At 37.7% G+C, this 22524-nt stretch overlaps 1 protein-coding gene across 1 annotated transcript in view; it reads right to left on the reverse strand.

Annotated features, from left to right (window-relative positions):
• The window catches only part of ZPLD1 (zona pellucida like domain containing 1), a 169493-nt gene that overhangs the window by 13375 nt on the left and 133594 nt on the right, over positions 1–22524 (reverse strand). Inside the window, exons 3-4 of the mRNA XM_065740861.1 lie at positions 5828–5941; positions 435–562 (exon numbers count right to left, since the gene is read on the reverse strand). Coding sequence (XP_065596933.1) covers positions 435–562; positions 5828–5941 — 242 coding nt within the window. The remainder of the gene's footprint in view (positions 1–434; positions 563–5827; positions 5942–22524) is intronic.

Here is a 22524-nt window from a genome sequence, read left to right on the forward strand (position 1 = left end):
GCCTTGCCTTACTACAGAATGTACAGGATCAATCAGCAAGCCCTTTGACACGAGATCTCAGAAGTAATCAAACTATAACTCTCATCCTCTTAAAAATATTTTCTTTCGTTTCCCAAACAGGTATTTGAAAAGTTTCGGGAAAACAAAATATGTTCAGCAAAGGTTTTAAGAATGCCTCATGAAAACATCTTTTCCCATGAAAAAAATTACTACTATGAGAAATGTACTATCTAATCAGAGGGCAAAAGTATCCCACCATTTTTTACTAGTTAGAAATCAAGATCAATTTTCAGTTTTCTTTGATGTATGCATTCTATTGCTCACTGGGAAAGACAATGCAAACATGATCTGTAAAAGAAGTAATGCTGTCAGGCCATTCACTTGACCCTATGCATAAACAACCATGCTACAATTTCATTTTGATTTCATCTTACCACTAAAGTGTTTCCACAGGATTCCAAAGTACTCAGATTGATGATGAAAATGACCACTGCTGGAAAGGTGTTGTTATTGATGAATCCCCTGCAGTGAGCATCCCCATGCTTCCCATTTAGTGCCAGATCTGTTTCAGAATAACCAGAGAAAAGAACTGTGCAAAAATTTATCTTCATAGTAATTGTCTGTACTCCACAGAAAACATTGATATCTCGTTCAGCTGCAAGGAAAGAAAACAGTAAAATATATTGTAAAAATAAATAATGATTTTATTTAAACTAAACAGCATGTGATTATTGCAGCAATTGGCCTGGTGTTATAAATTCCTAACAAATCAACTTTTAGACCTCAGTCACAGAAATATATAGAAATATAAAGGACAAAATTGCATTGCTCTGAAAAACAGATATATCTGAACCTACAACTTCACTAATGAAAAATAGAGATTAATACAGTAAATGTAGTCCACCATGCAAAAAGTCCACTATTCCAAACTTGTCCAGCAAGTCGTTCAGTAGCACATTCATAAGTGGAAGCAAGGCAAAGGATTGGAAAAGTGGTTAAATACATGGAGTTTGATTATGCAGCCCTCTTCCGAAACAGTAAATTCCCAGCAATTCTGAGAAAACTTGAGAGGGAAGCTCTGCCCCTCAGCCCACTCCAGTTGGCACCTGGCATGGAAGTGGAGTACATCTGAGGCTGTCTGGAGCCTACTTCGTAGCAGATCACAGTCTCAGGCTGCGCAGCAGACAGTGACTAAACCCACAGAGTGTCTTGCAACTCTCGTTCTGTACGTGATTACAATACAAAAGAACATAGATTGCTTAGAACATGGCAATTGTTACCACTAATCAGTTTTCACACAGCAGCAAAATGCTGATGAGTTGATGGCTGGACTAGATGATCTTAGTAGTCTTTCCAACCTTAATGATTCTATGAAGGTCCTTCTTTGAATGTATATTTATTTAAGTTGAAAATACTGAGGATTTTTAGGCCTTTGAATAGCAAAGCATTGGTTTAGATTATAGGGACAAGGGATGGTTTCTTTGGGCCTAGAGCTTGCTGTTATGTAGTATTTCTAGAAGCTCTTCTTGCCTTTAGATGATAGGGGACATTTTGTTGGGTTTCTTTTTTTTTTCCCTTAAGTGCTCTGCAAAAGGTGTACTGCATCACGTTAAACACAGTCATTACTCGTTTATAGAACTACACATTTATTACACCTGCTTAAAGATTAAGAGCTATTAAAAATTGCAGAACAACTTCAGTCAATACTATGCCATTAAGCCCGCTGAAATGAATTGTTTCACTGAGCTGACAAAACAGAGAGGAAATGAAATCTCCATTATAATGAACTAGCTCTTCCCCCATGGTACAGGAGCACAAACAGTTTAATTTAGACAGCTTTAATGGTGGCTTTAAAGCCAAAACAATCAAGTGCAGAAAATAACAGGCTAAACTCTGACCTGAACTAATGTGGTGATAAACGCTACTCTCTGGGTGTAAATTTGGGCAGAAAGGTATTGGAGGAAAAACATAAGTGGAAGTGATGTGGCGTGGTATTCTCCTGGTTTGTACATGTACGTGTTTTCACTAACATAATGTACAAAGATCAAGAAGCATGTCTTGGAATTCACTGCTAGAGGACTGTTATAATTCAGTTAATGGGTATTCTAAGGCGGAGGAGACAATACAAAAAAAGGTAAAGAGCAAAGGATATGCTTCTACACTTATTCACAACAATGCACTGATCATAATAAATTGCAGGATATAATATAAAATAGCTTGCTTAATTTTATAACTCACTTCAAGCCTTTTAAAAAGCAGGGTGTTATTTTTCCTCTTATGATACCTTTATAACTTGCAAAATTATCATTTGACACTAATGGAAATGGGACCATACGGTACAATAGCCACTTTTGCACTATAAAGGAGGATAATCTGCTTTCCCAAACTGAACCTTTTTGCTAACTGCTTTTCAAGGACATATTGTTATTAAATCTGTCCATTCCACAATTCAAAAAGCACAGCACAGCTTTGTTTAGAGGTGATTCTGAAACTATATACAGATTTAATGCCTCTGTAAATGCTAAACATCTAGCAACATTTTTTTTTGGTGAATTTATATAGTGAAATATTACTCCTATATATAAATGTTTAGACAAAAATAGTTGCATTCCTGTGGAAAAAGCTTCTGGTTTTCTGACATAGATAGTTGTGATGGCTTGGAGGTAAGGTCACCCAGCTTAGATTTGATGTGGCCTTGAATGTAATGCCCTCTATCGCTGCTAAGGGTATGCAAAGCACTTGGCCTCTGACTCAAACCACACTACAGTTTGAGTCAGAGTACTCACAAGAATGTCATGTGCAAAACAGCACAACCCGTGAGGTGCAGAGATAACTACAGTAACAGAGACCATCTTGAGTGAAGGATGAACTCCTGGTAGCACAGGCCAAATGCTGACAGTTCCGCTGCCCACTTCTGCCTGCTGCCCTTCCGTACAGAGCCAAGACTTGCAATGGAGCAGACAGTAAAAATGTGTGGAAGAAAACAATTTGCCAGAAAACTGCTGGCAGAAGTCGTTCCACCAGAAGCATGCAAGGACATTTATAGCCCCAAACCAGCTTTCCTGCAGAAGCCTCCTCTTTGAATAAGTCTCAGCTTCAGTGGTGAATTAAAATGCACAGAGCAAGCGAAACAGCGGCAGCACATTCTGGAGATGAACTAGTTTTACTAAGTTTCAGTGTGTTCTTTCAGCAAGAGCCCTGAATCAAAGTTGTGCATTTCCATCTGAAGACATTAACATGGCTGTACACCCCAAAAGCCTTCTAAAAGCTATGCTCCACTACAGTGCAGAACTTAAGCTTTTTTCTCCAGACAGCTTTCTGAAGGACAGCAGGATTTGACCTTGTTCCATACTCAAGAATGCATCTGCCTCTCAGTACAAAAAGTCACTGAATATTTGATCGACCAAGTGCATTTTTGTCTTCAACCCTGCTGATTATTGTATGCTCAGTCTGTAAAACAAACCTGCAAACTGCAGGGAAAAAAAAAAAAAGTCCAGTCTGATTATTTATCACCCTGTTTATGCAGCACCATCCCTATGCAAAAGTCATCTAAGCACTGAACGATAAAAGCACAAACAAATGAAAAATGGATGAGCTCCAAGGGTCTTTAGGAAGGCTTAATTTCTCATCTTTGCTGAAGACAAGCTTCCTAAACTTCTGTTCCTCTCAGCATTAAATAAAAGAGCAAACAACTTAAAAAAAAAAAATCAATGGCTTCTGAGGTATCTGCACACCACAGACCTCAGCAAGAAAGTCCACTGTCACCTCGTGTTTGGAATTTCAGCTGACAAAAACAAATATTTCTTATGAGGAACAAATAAGGTATGGGGAAGAAAAATCCTACCCACAACCAGGCTCTGCATGGCAGTATCTCAGCCTCCAAGGTGCTTGTTTGATGTGTTCTGCTTTCTAACCTCTCATTCTGTCCTCACACCTGCACACTGTAGGCCATCAGGTCTAAACTCAGAGCTGCAGCCTGAGCCAAACACCAGGGTAGCAAGCACAGGAAATGTGAGCCCCTCACTCCCTGCACAAGCTCTAGCCCATCTTCTGGGGTACCTGAATCCATCAAACAGAGCTCTGGTGGATTTACTGAGCTCCTCCAGCCTCAGTGAGTCACTTAGTCCCTCTTGCACAAGATAGCTGTCATATTCTGGGACAAAAGCATTTGGAACTTTCATCTCTAACTCAAATACACGGCTAACATAAGCAGAACTATTTTTCTTTCTTAAGCTCTCAAAATTGGCACTAAGACCGGTGATTAAATGTCAACCTTTGACTTTCTACTGCTTGAGATCACAAACAGGAAAGAGCAGGACTCAGCTCTCACGTGCTATGGGCAGTGCAGAACGATTAGAATTTACTTCTAAAAAATAATCATCTGTTTACTTGCAGCCTAAACAGATGTGCCCGAATCTCTGGGATTCAGCAGGTACGGAATCTGATATAGCCATTATGATGAGATAGAGCTATAAGTAATCCCTAAATACCCACAGTAAGAGCTGGATTCGTTTTGTGGGTATCACATAGCAAATATAAAACCATGGCACGAGGTTAGTGCAAAAGGTGACCAGAGAAGCTTTTTCAAAGTGCAGAAAGAAGAATCGAAGCTTCCCTCTAGTGGCTGCAATCCTCTTAAGAAGTCTGAAATGGGGAAAAAAATGCAGGGAAAATGATGATGATGAAAGGTAGATCTGAGATAGGTGGGCATAATTAACTCACACTTTTCAGGCAAGCTTGTAAAACTCCTAGAAATATAAAAGTAGTTTGTGAAAAACTCAGCTTAATGGTGATTTTTGTCAGGGATGAACAAAATATATTTGATCCTTTTTGCATGTCCTGCTATTTCTCTACTTTTTGTGTTCACATCATCCAAGGGAAAGAGGATTCAAAACCATTGGCAGTATTCTATATCAGTGAAGCACATTGCAGTGTGGTAGTAACAGGAAACAGTGAAAACAGCTGATTTAATAGAAGTGATCTTTCCTGAAGAAGAATCATAACTATTATTATTAGAAAAAAAAAAAACCTGAAAGCGTAATACTGAGAGTTCATCATTTACTGTTGATTCAATCACTACCTCAGAAACACAAGATGTGAACCAGTCAGAATCAGCCCTCCATTACTATTCTGACCAAGAACCAATGGAGGCAGGAAGGATAAACCATGTAACAGACTTACAACATTATTTAACTGAGTAAATTCTGATATACATATCTATTTCTCAATGCATTAAAAGTTTTGGACACCCAATGTCTCTATAAAAAAACTTAGTTCCTATTTTCTTGAGGCAGGAATATAGATCATCTATAGATACATCCCACTGCTTCACCTGTCTCCAGGCAAGAGCTTAATGGTGAAGTGAGGCACTGAATTCTGCGTTCAACTTCATTTTTGCTCAAAAATATGTATCCATTTCTGTATTTCATTAAAAGGACATAATTATCTCACTCAGATAGAACTTGAAAGAAAACCCAGTTAGAAGTTTCAGGCTCTTAAACCTGTAAAGGACATTTCAAACAACATGACTTCTGGTGAATTTCTTGAACAGGACAGAGCTCTGGCAAAAGCAGGTCAAACCCCACTGATGTGAAAGTAGTTGCATTCATTAATACCAGGCTGGATTTGACCCAGTGTGCAATTAAGAGGAGTGTAAAGTGTAACATTACAGGAGCTTCATTGTCACTCAGGTAGTTAATATTCACTTAATGTGTAGCCCTACCCCTAGGCTCCAGACAGATTTAAAGCTCTGTATTTAAAAATAAGCACTGCTTTGAACCAGGACAATAAAGAAGCCATTTAGAAAAAAAGTCTATTAAACACTTACCAGGAAACCTGCTATGGAGGTTAGCATCACAGTTGTAGCCGTTGAACTGAGCAGTCACCAAAAGCACTTTAATAGTCAGCAGGAGCAGTAACCATACCTGTTCCATTGCAAAACCTAGCAAAACATTAAGTGGTTATTACACACATCTGCTCATTGCATTGAAGATGCTTACTGAAGACATTTTACCGCTCGGGAGGTGATGGCCTCCAGCAAAGGAATCATGGATAAAGTTCACAAGCATAAGGGAAAGAGGCCACGGGCAGCTTGGCACACTTCTCTGAGTAACGAATAATTTCTATTAACTTCTACAGCTTTTAATCATAACTTGCAGCACAGAAATGCTCATGGATGGTATAAAAGAAAGAAAAAGGAAAAAGAAGTCCCCTAAAATTTATTGATAGATTAGGAGAGTGCTTATGCAATTGAACATTGGCAGCTTTTTTTGAAATTTCAGTGTAAAAATCCATTGAGAAAGATGAATTAAGGAGAATAATGTTTTATTTCAGCCACGTCCTTGAAAACTGTGCAGATAAATGTCTTTTTGAGCAATTCTCAGGCTCAAGGTCCTGGAATAAAATCAGTCCATATCTAATTGCCAAAAATCTGTTCTTTGAAGCATGCATCCAATTGCACTGAGCTCAGGTAAGGAGCTGGCATAGAAATTACATCTACTTGAATCATACCTGGCAACCAGAGTAGAAGGTCAGAACACATGAATTTTTCATGTCTTGAATAATTATTCTTCCTAGGAGAAATTCTCCAAGGTGTCATATTTATGATATTTAGCACAATCAATAAACATCTGGTTCATATATTCATCAGAAATATCCCAGAATGCCAGGGATTTTGTCCATGAATCTAAGCTTTACCTTTTCTTTGCTTCTAATTATTTTATGAACAGAAAAATCTCTGCTGATCTGAAGCAATATTCACACAGGAACTGAGCAATTCTGAGAGACTGAGGAGGTCTGCTGCCTCTAATACAAGAGTTAGAGTTGTTGTTCATCACGTTCCTCTGAGAGGAGAAAGAACGTTCACAGACAAAGCACACCTCCTTGCAGCCACGGAAGAAGCTAGCAAAAAGCACTTGGGAAAACATTTGAGACAGGAGTCTTGGGTTTAAAGATTTGTGTTAAGAGACAGAAACCCACAAAGAGCATTCCCAAAACACTCCTTGGCAGCAAACAAGCCAACTAGGACAAAGGACTAAGCCAAAGCTCTGAGCCACATGCTACTGAAGAAGCCAAAGGAATGTCCCAGTGTCACCAGAGGAGTCCAGTCATCCACTCCTACACAATCCTGTCTGGAACTACCTGTGATTAAAATAGAATTTGCAGCACCAAGTTCCTGCTAAGCATGCATGCTGATACTTGGACTTCATCTTTGTAGATCCCAGCCATCTGAAGCTGTTCTATTTTTAATAAGTCAGGTGCAACATTTGCCATGGTATCCAAAAACAGCTGTGCTGTGTCACTTCTGCACAACTTCCTGCTCCAAGTGCCACCTATAGCAACAATGCAACCCTCTTTCAGTCTCAAGTGGATACAAAATGCTAAATAAAACACTTTTTCCATTAGACTCCTGTGGAGGTTGACAGCACTTGCAGCTAATACTGACCCAAAAAAAAAAAAAAGTGAGAACAAAGCAAGTAAAATTCTTAACTGGGATGCTATGATATCTCTATATTTTCATGATCTCCTTACCTTTTCCATTACTCTCAGTGGGAATTAGGGTGTTTGGGTTTTTTTTTTGTTTGTTTGTTTGTTTGTTTTTCAGAACCAGGAAAATTAAACCTTAATTTTGTAAACAATTTTTCCAGTGGAAAAGTGGCATTTCTCTGGCATATTGGAGCCTTACCTCAGCTTGTACATCCGTGATTTGGATAAAATAACTGTTTCTGTTTCCTTGTAAATGAGGTAGTTTCTGATGACTGTATAATTCAAGGGCAGTTTACCAAGATCTAAGTCTCACTTCTATTTCCTAACTACTACCATATTTTTTGTTACAAAAAAAGTTTGAAAATAATTTAATTAAAAATAACACTGACAAAGCTGTAATTATTATTTTAGATGAAAAGCAGACCTTCAGGTAACTTCTAAAATTTTAATTATTAAACTTAACTTCTGTTGCTGCATTTGAGTGGAAGGAGAGATGATTGCTAAAAACCAAAACTGAATTAAGACATTAAGTATTTATAGCATTAGTCCTCTAGCCACATTCAGAGTCAGTCAGATTTTAACACAACTGATAATGTTCGTCTTGCTCTTCAACTACTGACTCATCTGCATATGGATTAGCATGCAGATCTGCAGCACCAGTTGGGGTGACTCCTGCTGATCTCCATTAAATAAGTTAGGAATGTACATTATTTTTTTTACTTCTTGTGAAAGAGTTGCAGGGCTAGAAAATAGCCTGAGAGGCCAACTTTACCTATCCATTTACCATTTTTAGAATCAAGGCAACCACTCCTTCCCAACTTGCTCTTAAAATGCTTGCAGCAACTTCTCACTAAAAAAATTCTAAAACCTCAGCCAACCAAACAAATCATCCAAATCAAAACATTTGTACCATAGAATGGCTTGGGTTGGAAGGGACTCCAAGGATCATCAAATTCCACCCCCCAACCACACAGATGCTGCTTAATATTTCATCCAGTTGTATTAATCAAAATGGCACTTGTCTGTATATGCCTATGAAATGAAATAACCACATAGAAGAAAAAAAAAAAAGAAGGTAAAATTCAAGCCTCTGGATTAGGGTGATTTTTAATCCATAAATCAACATGTTCATATGAAAGGTAGAAAAGATATACAACTGCTGTTTTTTCCCCCCTTCTGTTTAATATGGAATGGAGCTCTTTGGGTCATTTTAGAAGAATACAGCTCTTCGTGCTTTATGGTCCAGTAGCAAATATGTTTGTTTGTTAAAATACATTATCATGACTCCAAAGACACAAACTCATTGCAAAATATGTTCCTTCACTCCAGTTTTCACCAACATAACTAAAATACTTTTTTGTTTCCTTCAACCCTCATTCTCCATTTTTCTCTGATGAGCATTCTTGAGGGTCTTTTGATGTTTACATGATTTATTGTGTTTGTTTATGACACTCAGTGTAGTGTTTGGACTCACTGAAATGTCCAAATCACCTTGAAGAAAAAAAATACATTCAAGGTCACGAAAATAATTTCACTTAGTTTCTGCTTCAATATGTACACTGAAGGATATCTCCTAAACAAGGTTTGATATTTTCTATTCAGAAGGGGAACAGTTCTTTCCATTGATACGGAGGTGGAGGTAAGCTCTCTGTTCCATGAACACCAAAAAAGTTCACATGGCAACTATCTGAAATATTTGTAGTAGAACAGATATGAAGGATGAGTATCGACAAAGAGACAGGGATTTGAAGACCTATCAAACATGATTAATTAATCATTTCAGAACCTGTGAGTCATATAGGTTTCAAAAACAACCAGCTCAGTGGAAAATCAGCTCACTGTATTTGAGTTCCAATCTAACAGAAGAACAATAAGCTTTCAGAATGCTGAAGTAGGCAGAGTATGAATCTCCATGCAGCTGAAGTTGCTTATACATCCAGCAACAAGTCATATCTGCAGGTCTTACTGTTATGTGCTGCATGTAATCGAAGAGTACAAAGGGGGTAACAGTTGCAACATGCATTCCTCAATTTAATTATTATTATTCAACAAAGCCCTTGTCCCCGATTTCACAAATGTTGCCATGTCTGAAAATCCACACAAAATTTCAAAGTAAAGATGTTTGCAATTTAAATAAAAGCCACTTTGTATTCAGCTTAGAAATACTGTGGAATGGCAGTGACCTACCCAAATTTCCTCTTCTATTACCAGGCACTCAATTTGATTGTTCTCTCATTCTCTTATTTTTAAATCATCTTCAATGGTTTTCCATTTTGAATAGCATTCACTACTCGTTCAGTCCTTCATTTTTATTTAAATTCACTTGTGAGCTAATTCTGACTTTTGAGTTTAATTTTTATTTCAAACATTCATCTTATATTTTATAAGACCTGACTATAATCTAATGCTTGTTCTTCATTTTCCATTTATGAAGTGGCAATAATACAAAATAATACAGTGTTCCATCTACAACTGTTTTCATATAGATATACTAACTAGCTAAAGACTCTCTAGCAACATACATTAGATCTCTACAAGTAATGGAATAGAAAAATGATTGCTTTTACTTAAAAATGTTTTGAAGTTAACATTATACTGCTCAATGGATTCCACTTCTTATAGTAATTTCATGACAAAATAGTTCCTTGTCCTTTTGGTTCATGCCCTGACATGTCACTGTTATTAAATTTGCTTCTCAATCTGCACTAGTGTTGTGTGTTAACCGTGCCTCCATCAGAGCTAAGAACTCTAGAAACCAGCTCATCCATGAATGTAAAAAATGCATGCTTTTTCTTTTCTCAATACAATGGGAAAATAATTTTCTTTAAAATAGGTAAGCTAATCTCTCTACTGTTTAGAATACAAACAGCAGTGGTGGACTATGCAGGAAAGACCACGCATGAAGTATACATGTGTACTTAGGCATATAGTTGCTTTCTGGATCAACTACTTGGTCCCAGAAATGACTCATGCATATTTTCTAGTCATACATTTACACCCCATTCTTGGGATTTAAAACAGAAATTCTGGATTGTCTCTATACTATATGAGCTCTGTAATTAATACTGAGTCAAAGCTCAGAGCACCAACTAAACCAAACAGAAAACTAGAGTTTAATCTGGAAGGTAGTCAGTTCAGAAAGGCTTCAAATTTAGAACAGCATGATACATTGGCAGTGGAAATTTAAGACCATTAAATGTCAATGTACAAGTAATACACAGCTTTCTTCTGAACTGAAATGAAATAACCATTCTAAGCTCTGCTGAACACTGAGGGGCTGAAAATCTAGATCTGGTTCCTAAAGACACAGCTCAGGTTATCTTTTGTGAACCATATTACTGTTAATGAGGATTAAACATGTATGTTGGGCAGATAATATTAAAGCCACGCAGTGCCCTTCAACCCATAAGATCAGTATAAGGCATACTTAGAGATTCACAGTGGTCCTGCTACATCCACAGCTTCACCCCGTAGACTTAGGTAGGCAAAACCCTAGCTGAAACTTTTTTATTTCTATTTTTTATTTTGTCATTCTAAAGGCTAGGAAAATGGAACCACTGTGCTATATATTAAAAAATAAATAAATCTATATTTTATCAATTCAAAGCATTCATAATAATAATCTTTTAAGAGCTGTACTTCAGCATACAAGTCTATTTGCTGTTATGACAAATCCTTGAATGCACTGAGGTTTTTTATTATTATTCTGTTTTGAAAATAAATTGCTTATTTACAAAGTAAAAAGAGAAACAGTGATCAAATGAATAGTATAACTGTATGAAATATTTCGAAGCACAATATATATCTTCAAAGGAGATAACAGAATAAAAGTGATCTAAGCACTTAAAAAGGGCTATATTTTAACAAGTCGTAGATCCTGACTGCCTAGATCCGTTTAAACTCTCCACTTAAGATGGTGTAAATTGTGATTCAAGCAGTTTACCTGTTATTCTGTGCTAAACAACAGTACAACAGCTATTCTGGTTGTATTCCACATCCACGAGTGAAATACCAATATCCTTCAAATGGGCTGCCTTTCCTCCATGCAATTCTGTATTATTTTTACTGTAGTTATACTCAGTGATCAGTTCAATTTTATCCAAGTATTGCCAGAATATTTTTTCCTCCCATAGAAATGACCTGAATAAGCAATTTAGATCTTGCTGCATTTCACAGAAAACGTTGCTAAAATCCTTCCAGACATTTATATTAACATCCTAAGGCTTTTGAGAACACTAGTGTTTTCCAAATCATTGCTATTATATCATGCAAAGAAAGTACTGAAACATTATGTGCCAGATAGATAAGCCAATAAAATAATGCAGATTTCTGTTTGAAATGCTTGATTCACAGGTGCCTCAATAAAATGTGAGAACATAAATCAACGTAAAGCTTCAGATATAAAAATACAAAATAATAAAGAAAAACCAATTGCATCTCTCAAGTCACACAGGAGATCTCTGTGCTGTCCTTCCAAACTGCAGGAATAACCACGGTTTCCCATAGCCTATATATTATGCAATGCTGGCACTGGGCTCAGATTTTAAAGGAAAACAAGACTGAAAAAAGTGATCCATTGTCAAAGCTTTGGACTAGAATTAAAGAGTTTTTGAAAAATTTTTCTCTGATTTCACATTATATTCCACATACCAGAAGAATTTGTCAGACTGAGAAAAAATAATTAAATTCAGAATAGAATTTGGAGGTTACCGTAGTGATCTGAAAAGATTGTTTTATTCCAAATCTGGGAATTCTTGACAAAGCAAGACCTCCTTTTCATTATTAAAACTCATAATTTGATGTTTTGTTCTGTATTTCATTAATCTTGAGCTCAAAGTTAGATTCTTTGTGCAACTTTGGTAGATTCAACATGAAAAGCCAAGAATTTAAACCAACTGAAAACAGATTTCCTATTAAAGTCACTGTATATCCGACTTGCATAACAGAATGCAAATCATTTTGTATTTTTCACTTTGCTAGCAGAATATTATATTAAAAAAAAATTCTGTAGTTAATAGTTAAAACTGATTACAAAACAAGTTTAATTACATAACCACCAGCACCCACCTGGTGGATATATTATAGCCACTGACTGGCTATAATAGGCAGAACTATCTGCAGTGAATACAGTGACAACAAAATTTTGAGTCACTGGCTAACTACACTGACTGCGTAGAGAAATGGTTCTATTTTGCTGTCTTGCAACTGTTCCACATTGTATTCCTCTTTAATTTTTAGCAGAGAGATTGCAATTTGAAAAACAGTAAGAGACTAAAGCAAGTCTAAGATCATCTTAGACAAACACAAGCAACAGTTGTGCAGTCCTGTATGGGCAAACAAGGACCATTCCTAAAGCCTGGAACGAATAGATTGTTTCTAGGTTTAAAGATATCCAGCACAAGCACATTCACTCTACTGATTTCTTTTTCACATCACTGATCATTATGGGGATTCCATCAGCTAGCAAATTTACAGAGACTATCAAATCATTTGATATAGGCCACTAAAGAGTCGTCACATGGTAATGGCCTTCAGTTGCCTCTAACCATGGTGTGGATTCAAAAACACCAATACAGAGATGAGACACTTATAATGGTACTGCCTGCCCCTAGAGCTTTGCAGTCACATGGGCAGATAAAGATCTAAATGGGTATAATTCTCCTTAATTACTCTTTTTACGCTTTTGAAGAGAGCGATATAAATATAAATCTTCAGTAAATAATGCTTGATGTCACTAGCAAGTAGATTATAGTGCAGCCATCTGTTTGCAGTTTGAAAAGTTACCATTAAAATAAGACTTCACTGACAAAAAGCAACAACAGTTTATGCTATCAGAATGACTTCAATTTCCTGACTTTTCAGAATAGAAATTAAGCAGTAAAGTTATCGAATACCACTGTAGAATGGTACAATCTTATCTAATCCTTAAAAGATAAACAAATATGGGGTAAATAATGCTGCTAATATCTCGGTCCAAACAAGTATAAAAACCCACAGGCTTCATAAACGCGTGAAATCGGAGATCACTCACACTCTTCCAAGGATTACATTTTAACAGAAAAATAAAAAAGCTATTTTACTGTAAAGGAAAAGATTTGCTTATGAATATTTCCTTTATCATGTTTCGAGTCACTCTTTTAGCCATTTTGGACTTATAGCAAGGTTTGAAGTAATTTGTAAGCCAGTCTCTAAAACAAGCCTAAGCTAAAAGAAAGCAAAATATTACGTACTGATAAAAAACATTCTTTGATCAAAAGCACACAAGTAAGGCAGTCAGTACCTTCTTCCTCTGCTCTTGGACCATGGTAAAATTTCCTCTCACAGTGCACATAGCAATTAGAATAACTATGTCAATTTGGACTGTATCAGTTCATCAACTTAACTAAAGACTTGATTTCAAATCCCCACTATCTTCACTCCTGAATATATTGTCATTATTAGTACTTTCTTAAAAAAATAATGAAAGGTGGTGTAATTATCACATCCAGCCAGCTTTGTTAAGCAGACAATGTCATTTCCAATCAGCAAACCCGTGTCATTATATTGTGGAGGGAGACAGATAAGTCTCGCTTATCAAAATTTTCTTCCATCAATGCAACGATTGTGGGAACAGGCAGACTGACACCACAAGTTGGATAACATTGTCTCCCTCAAGAAATTTATTGTTTTCCTCTTGAAAGCAAAGCAAATGGTTTTGACATACATTGGTAACCTCAGCTCTGCAGAAGATGCATAACCTTCCTCCCTCATATTAACTGCATGTGTCTGGTCTGGGTACCTTTAGGTAAGAAATAAGCGGAGAAGAAAAAATATAACACCTCTTTTCACAGTTGGATGATAATTTGCCTTCCTCTTTTCATTATCCATTCCCTACAAACTTCTTCCCCAACCAAGTCCCCCTGAGATTTTCCAGTGAGATTAAACTTGTTAAACAAGTGTTAAAATGATAACTTTTTCTTTTTTAAAATAACAAATAATGTGATTTTTTCCAATATTTTAGTAAGTCTTAGTTGGCTGACATAGTGGGCACTTACCCAAATCCCCTGTAGCTGTTGAGTCAGCTGTACTCCATCTATCCTGTGCTCCTGCATGTGATCAAGTGTTCAACTCCTCTGTCCTGCAGAACTTATTCAGAAAACATTCTGAGCCTGCTGATGGGGGAAAAGAGAGACTCATTATGAAAATTCTTTTAAAAATAGGTCTGGATTTTAGATGGGAAAATTTGACAGGTCTCAGAATACTTTACAAGTCTGTTCATCACCAGGCTGAAATCTGAGCAGGATCTTTATGGTGGTTTTTTTTCAATCCTCTGCCTCTTTTTCTTGCAGCCTTTTGATCTACTTCTCTCCACTTATACGAAGATCTCCAGAGGTCCAAGTGGGGCAAACAATCAATGTGAAGAAATTATTCTGTCATCAGCTTGTTGAGGGAAAACCTTGTCTGCTTAAAAAGAGGGGTGGGAGGAAGGAGACAGATGGAAGCACTGAGATAGGATCAGTAACTAAGCTGCATGGTTATCAATGCCCCGTTGTGTGTTGTGAGAAGTGTCTAGTTTTTTCAATTCTGGGCTAAATTCATAGTACCCACAAAACAAAAGCAAAAAGAGCGACATTTCACGCTGTGATGAAAATGTGATATGGGGGTGTCACTGTGAATACAGGTGACAACAGAATGATAATTACCAACAGGACATCAATGCACACAAAGCCAACTGCATACAAAGGCCAAGATCAAGCTGCTAGAAACTGAACCTGCTTCGTAACATCTATTCCCTGATCCTCAGGACTTAGAGGGGGCAGAGGGAGATGTTTTACTCCCTTTTGTTGCATTAGATTTTTTCTGCCTCCTGCCTCTTTTCACTTTCTCCGTTTAGTTTTTGTTACAGACATCTATGTCGGTTAAGATTTCATTATGCCTTTGGGCAGGTAAAACTGTAGTCCATAGGCTTTGGCATCCCAGAGAAAGCTTTGAGATGCCTGGATTTGTTGGTGCATAGCGTGATTTTCAGAACAGTGAAGCCTGGCCTCTGCCATGTCTTCACTTACGCTAGCTCCTCATAGATATCAGTGTTGCTAAGCACATCCACAGCAACCCTGGCCAGTCTAGATGAGTAGCCACCTGGTGTCCTGATATGCTGACCTCCCCACCTCATGGGCCTGCTCTATCAGGTGAATGAAAAAGAAGAGCAGGAAAGCAGGTTTCCCCTTGAACAAGACTCCTCTTATACAAGCCTTGTGCCCTCTGCACTCATGAGAATGGTGGATCATCCCTGGTTGCTCTAGACCCAGGAAGGAGAGCCTATTGCTGCTCCCTCATGCAGGCATACAGAGCTTTTGCTATTTCCAGCAGTCTTGCCCCAGAAAGAATCATTTACAATGTACTCTGAAGTCATCAGACATCAAAGGGCTTTTTACACCTGCAAGTTTCTAATTCTATTTCCAGACACATATCCTATGACATTAATGTTGGTTTGGCGGGGCGGGAACTCAAGAAACTAAATCCAACCCTACAATATAAATAGTGCAATTCAGCAAGGACTAGGGTAGCCTTGGACTAATAAAAAGATAAACAAAGGAATATTCAGCAATGACATGACCTTCACTTCATATTAAGTGTGTAGACAGGTTTGATGCCTCAAATCACAAGACCACATTGAAGCACCGGAATATAGTATCTGTTTCACAAACAAGAATGTTAAAGCATGGTTTTACCCTTGAGTAGGTTTCCATAGCAGGAATCTCAGTTAAAGACACCTATAAAATCAAAAGCTATCCCCTGCCTTATAAGCCTTCATACGAGTTTATTAAAAAACATCAAATCATGTTAAGACATGGTGGGCAATTTCTCTCCATTTCCAGTGGCTGCAAAGTGTGTATTGCTTCCTTCCCTAAGGACATGAACACGATCAAGTCCTTGCCCAACATCACAGCTATCACCTCATCTTTCTCTTGCTGCAGATTACGTTTTTCATAGAATAATAGAATCATTCTTAGAAGGGGCCCTTAAAGGCCATCTAGTCCATCTTCCCCACAACTAACAGGGACACCTACAGCTAGATGAGGTTGCTCAGAGCCCAGTCCAGCCTGATCTTGAGTGTCTCCAGGGATGGGGCATCCACCACCTTTCTGGGCAACCTGGTACAGTGCCTCACCACCCTCATTGTAAAAAAATCTCTTCCTTATGTCCAATCTAACTGTCTTCACTTCTAATTTGAATGCACTAGGCAGCAGGATCTTTACAACTGTAGGTCCTTACAACTGTAGCTCATGCCAAAAGCCAGCCATTTCAGGAACTACGCACACTGAGGAATGGTGGCTACACACTTTTGGGAGACTTAGTTCTCCCCATTAGCTACAGGAAAGACTTAACTGGCGTGAACACACTTCCACCTCCAAGCAGAAACACACTAAATGCTGGCTGGGCAGCACAGCTCAGGGGAGCCTGCAAAACCAGCCTTCATCCTAGCAGGTCATAACCCTTCCAAGGCCTTTCAGCTAGGCAGTCCACTGTTTTGCACCTCTACTAAAGTTATTGCTGACCTTCCCTCAGAAGCAATGTGGTGAGTTGAAAGTACAGTCAGCTGTGAGCTCCCATCCCCAGACAGCTCACACAGCATAGGATTGCAGTAGTTTTACCCTCAAGCCATTAGAACAGGTAAGAAGGAACAGAGGTACAACATGTTCAGACAGTAATTAGTTGGCAAGTATTTAAAGAAAGCAATGAAGAAATCTCTGTGCTTTCTAAAGACAGCAATTCACTGCTATCACATGGTACTATAAACAATCTGAAGGATATGCTACACATACCTATAAAATCCCAAGTTGCTTTTAGTTTTCCATCAATAATGGCATTCAGTAATTCCACTGTTACATAATGTTATTTGCTCTTTCAAATAAAAAAGAAATCCTTGCATTCATTAACGTGAAGCAAAATAAAACAAACCCAACTATTTCACCGTTAATCTCTGAAGGGATGTGTTCCAACCCATTTGATTCTCCAAACTTACACGATTTATTTGTAGAAAAATGTTTTTGCTCTGTAAAATATTCAATATTTTTACAAGCTTTTTTCAGCATGATTTCAAACAGGCACTCTGGTTAGAACAAATACAAGATGACAACACTATGAATATATCAAATAAAAAAAACAAATAATAGTTTTCTAAATATACCTCATTATTACTATAATACACTTGTTATTTTAAAAATTAAAATTCTCTCTTTTCCATAAATCCCTTTGCCTGTCTCAGTATATATTTTGGGCATTTTTTTGAGATTAGAATAGCTGTTCTTTCTAAGCAACAATTTTAGAGAACTTCTGAACACAATCTGATTGCAAGTTTTAGTGACTCATCTAAAGGACTGAAGTATCTCAGGAGCTTTCTCTTTTCATGTAGACAGACAATAAGTAACTAAAGCCACTTTTCCCACCCTGTCTTTCAGGACATGGGAAGTTCCCCCTCACACAAAATTTGTTGCTGATATCTAAATACACACAGGAAGACAGAATAGGTACAAATGAATGAAAAAAAATTCAGAAGAAGGGAAAAAAAATCCAATCCAAAGGGGAAATCCAAAGATTCTTAACCAGCTCATGTGCAAGCCAGATTGTTCTGCTCTTTGCCCACAGTATAAAGTCTGAGTCTGCCAGATTTACATTTCTCTTAGAAAAATAAGTAAAAATAAATTTATTCTTAATCAGCCAAAGGAATAATCTTCCCTAGTGCTACTATATCACAACTATCCTCTTCTGTAGAGCTTTGGAGACATCCTAGATTTTCTTTTGCCAATTTACACCAGCATGGGAACTTCAACAGTAATAAGACATTCCACAAAGCCCAACTAGATTGCTAACTTGTTAAGGAGGAGGAAAAAAACAAACAAACAAAACAAAAAAACCCAATAGCAGAAATTGGCTTATATTTGGGATATGTATTGGAATACATAGACCCATATTTGGAGACATTTGGATGAAATTCCTCTCTACGCATAACCATTATCTATTAAATCTCCTCTTATTTGCCTCTTTTACAAACAGGTCTATAATGATACTTTCTGCTCTTCTTATGGCTAAATTGCAGAGGCTTACAAACATTTCCTGCCCCTTTTCCTGCTGCTTTGTTTTCCTCACATATTTAGTTTTATTTGCATTTTAAAACATTTCATGCTTTTGCTTTTCTAACCACTTCTCAGAATTAGGTCCATACTAAGCCCCTTGGCATAAGAGATTTGCACTACTACCCTTTTTCTGTTGGTAGAAAAAGAGATAACGGCCTCAAGTTGTGCCAGGGGAGATTCAGGTTGTGTATTAGGAAAAAAAGTCCCTTATCAGAAAAAGTTGGGAGGCATTGTAACAGAGTACCCAGGAATGTGGCGGAGTCACTCTCCATGGAAGTAGAGCTCAAGAACCGTGTAAACATGGTACTGAGGCATGGTTAATGGGCATGGGAAAGATAGGTTGATGGTTGGACTAGATAATTATAGAGGTCTATTCAACCTTTTTTATTCTAGGATTCTTTCCTGAAAGATCTAATGTATTTCAGAATCCAGCTAACATAGACATATCATATCATATTGTTTTTATTATATGTAGTCAATGCCCGCTGTAGCTGCAAGGAAAGAGGTTTGAAAAGAACCAATACCACAGGAGATATTCTTCCATAGAAGTAGTCAAATACGCTCACACAAACACATAGCTTAAAAACTGTCATCTCTATTTATATTATGGGCATCTAGGGAGTGCATACCAGTTTTAAATAACTCAAGAGTACTCTGCCTCAGAACCAACCAGTTCACTTTCTATCCTGCCCAAGCAATGGTAATTTAAATCTCTCTAATGCAAACTGTTAGAAAAACAGGGTGCACATGTGAGAAAAATGATCATGAAATTATGTTTGTAATGAAACATCACACAGAATCCAAATCCAGTTTATGCAGATCTCTACCAAAGGCAAAAATGCAACCTGAACAGATTGTAAATAACCCTGGCACCAGTATTATCTGCAGAAAGACCATAGAACTAGGATATATAAATCCCTGTTAGTCATAGCAGTGCACAACAACATACATCAAAGGACTGACGTGTTTCAATAACAGCAGAGGTAAACTTACAAAAGAAATTGTTGTGGTAACATATTGTGAATTGGGACTAAAGAAAAAACAACAACCAACCACCCAAGAGACTACATTCAGCTTCTCCAGCTTTATTGAAAACAACTTGATTGGTAGCGACAAATATTTCTCACAGCATTGTATACAAAGCATTAAAAACAGTCAGCTTCTTGTATTAATATATTTTGTTTCACAGCTTGTCTGTTTTTTTCCTGCTTGCTTAAGATCCATAGGATCCTGCTAGGGGAATCTACATCATATCACATGTGAGCTTCAGTTTACCAGGGTGAACTGGAAAGTAATTTTCATGTTGACCATATCAGATCTAAAAATAAATCTAGAATCACGCTTTACTTTGGATTCATTTTTTTCAGCTCCTTCTTCAAATCAAACAAAAATAAAAAATATTCTATTTCCAATTTAGTCACAGAAATTTATACGAGGAGTGCTCCAAAAGCAACGTTCCCTATTTTATTATACTGGCCCACAAGGCAATATGGCAGTAGAGGTATAACCTTCCCATTTCTATGTTGTTGCTGTGTGATAGATGGCAGCAGAAGGGCAGTCTGACAGGATGGTGTCTGACAAGGGAGTGCACATGAGGCAAAGGTGTGTCACTGAATTCCTCCATTGGGAAAAAATGGTACTCACTGACATTTGTCAACACCTGCTGAATGTTGATGGCGACCAAAAAGTGGATGTGAGCACTATGAGGCAGTGGGTGGTGCATTTAAGCAGTGGCAACACTAGGTCACCCCCACTGATGCAGATTTTGATGAGTGAGGCATGCAAACCCAAGTACATTGCTGGTGAAAATGCAGAGCTAATGGTGGTGACTCTATTGAAAAATATTATTTTGTAGCTGAGAACTTGCTCTACCAAGTACTGCGTTCTTTGTGTGTTTTGCAAATTCCATGGAAATAAATAGGAGGTATTACTTTTGGAGTTTTATCCAAACAATTTGCAAAGTTTAAGACCATACTAGTTTCAAAGGCATTTCTAAATATACACACACTTTCTTACTCTTAATTAACTCTGAACATCACACTCTCCTACCTCTGACTGCATGACGCCCATTTTTGAACCCACTTCCAAATTTTAGCTAAACCTGCAGCCAATATTCCTTTCCTTTAACAAACAGATTATATCTAATATTTCTCATTACTTCAAACATTTATCTTCCAGAGAGGCTTGCAGTTTTCCCAATGAGAAAGGCTATTTTCAATCTGAAAGCAACATCAATCTGGCTTTCTTGCTTTACAGCAGAGCCCTTCCTTGTTTCTCTGCCATTAGTTTCTTAAATTAAATGCAGATGTCACCAGCCTTTCTTTAGAAAAAGGAAGTCAGTGTCCCATTAAGTACTTAGAGCAGTGGACAGAATCTCCCATTCAGCTGGTTCCCTACACACTTGCTGATACTGAACAGCAAATCTTGTATTTCTGAGAAAGGGCCATCACAGAGAGGTTATTTTCCTCTAAGTGGTTTCCTTCTTTCACCTGTTCTCAAGTTTAGTGCTAAGTTGCTGAAAGATTACCTCATTCATATGATTGGGAGCCTGTTAGGCTCCAGAGTATTGGGTGAGTGAGGCAATAATTATTTGTTTGAAAAACACAGGTAGTTTTGCCTGCATTGCAAAGAAACATGCCTGAGTTTTTCATTATTCCAAGGACAAATCCTGAAGCTTATTTTCTTTTCAGAGGCATAGTCCATGCTCACAATGGTGGAAAATTACACAGATAGTCCCAGTCACTGCTCATGTTCAATAAGAGTCTGAATGGAGCTGAAGCAAATGGGGCTGCCTGCCCAAGTGTATGCTGCTGCAGTCTGCATGCACGCATACACACTTGGGCTTCTCAAAGGAGGAAAGCGATCTCTGCATAAGGTAGGATGTGAGTTTAATGTACTTTAACATACCAGCGAAGCTTCCCAGATCCCCCGGGCTAGCCCTTCCTGTGCTGTAAGAGCGTTTTTATCTTTTGGAGTGTGGTTGACATTGCTCTAGGAGCTTCCTTTAAGTTGATTCTCTGTTTGTTTGTAAATGCGCAAGCATTCATGTCGTTTTGATGGATTTTTTTAGAGCTACTTTTAAGAACAATGCAAGTTCAATAGCATAGTACGCACAGAGCTTCCCATGTTTGTTCAGGCCACAGATAGATTTCTTAAACTACCTTCCATGAGCTTTCCCCTAGGTCAATACAGTCCCTGTTTTATTTATTAGGATGATTTTCTATCATTTAGTGTGAAATAACTTCAAAACTCCAACAGCATCAAGTGTCAGGAAACTAATCAAGGAGAAAGAACAAGTAAGAAGAGATCAGAAAGATTTTTCCACGTTAGTCTCCTAGGCTGTATTTGGTACCAGAATACAGAACTGCAAACTACCCCTCAAGGAGGAAACAATGCTCGCTACATGACCTCTCTGAACTGGATTTAAGATGCGTGTTCATTATTTTGCAGAGGGGATGTTCAAGAGGATCAATATGCCATTGAGATAAAAGAATGGTATAAATTGTCCTGAGAGTTGCTTAGAATATTCTTTACTGTCAGCCAGGGAATTAAAAACAGAGCAAGAGGCATATTAAAACTGTGCTTTTATAAGCTTAATCAGTAGGCTGGAAAATGAGTTTCACAAAGAGATAATGAGCTCCCAAATCATAATTTGCCAAGGGTGCATCGATTTCACTGATCTTCAGATCATTTATGATCATCCAGCACAAGAGCACCTTTCTGCCCCAGGCTCCCACAAGGCAGAGGCATGAGCCAGTGAGACTCCACCTACACAAGAAGGATTCGCAAGTTTAATCGTTGTGTAAGGTACAAAAAGGTCATGAGTTTGGATCCACTCAAGATGGATATTTTGTGGCCTCTGCTGAAGCTGAGAAACGAAGTGTTTTAAGTGTGTACTGAATAAATATTTTGCTTCCCCTGT

The sequence above is a fragment of the Cyrtonyx montezumae genome, unplaced genomic scaffold, assembly GCF_038088225.1.
Source record: "Cyrtonyx montezumae isolate F1298 unplaced genomic scaffold, pur_monq_1.0 scaffold_3, whole genome shotgun sequence".
In the NCBI taxonomy this organism is placed as follows: Eukaryota; Metazoa; Chordata; class Aves; order Galliformes; family Odontophoridae; genus Cyrtonyx; species Cyrtonyx montezumae.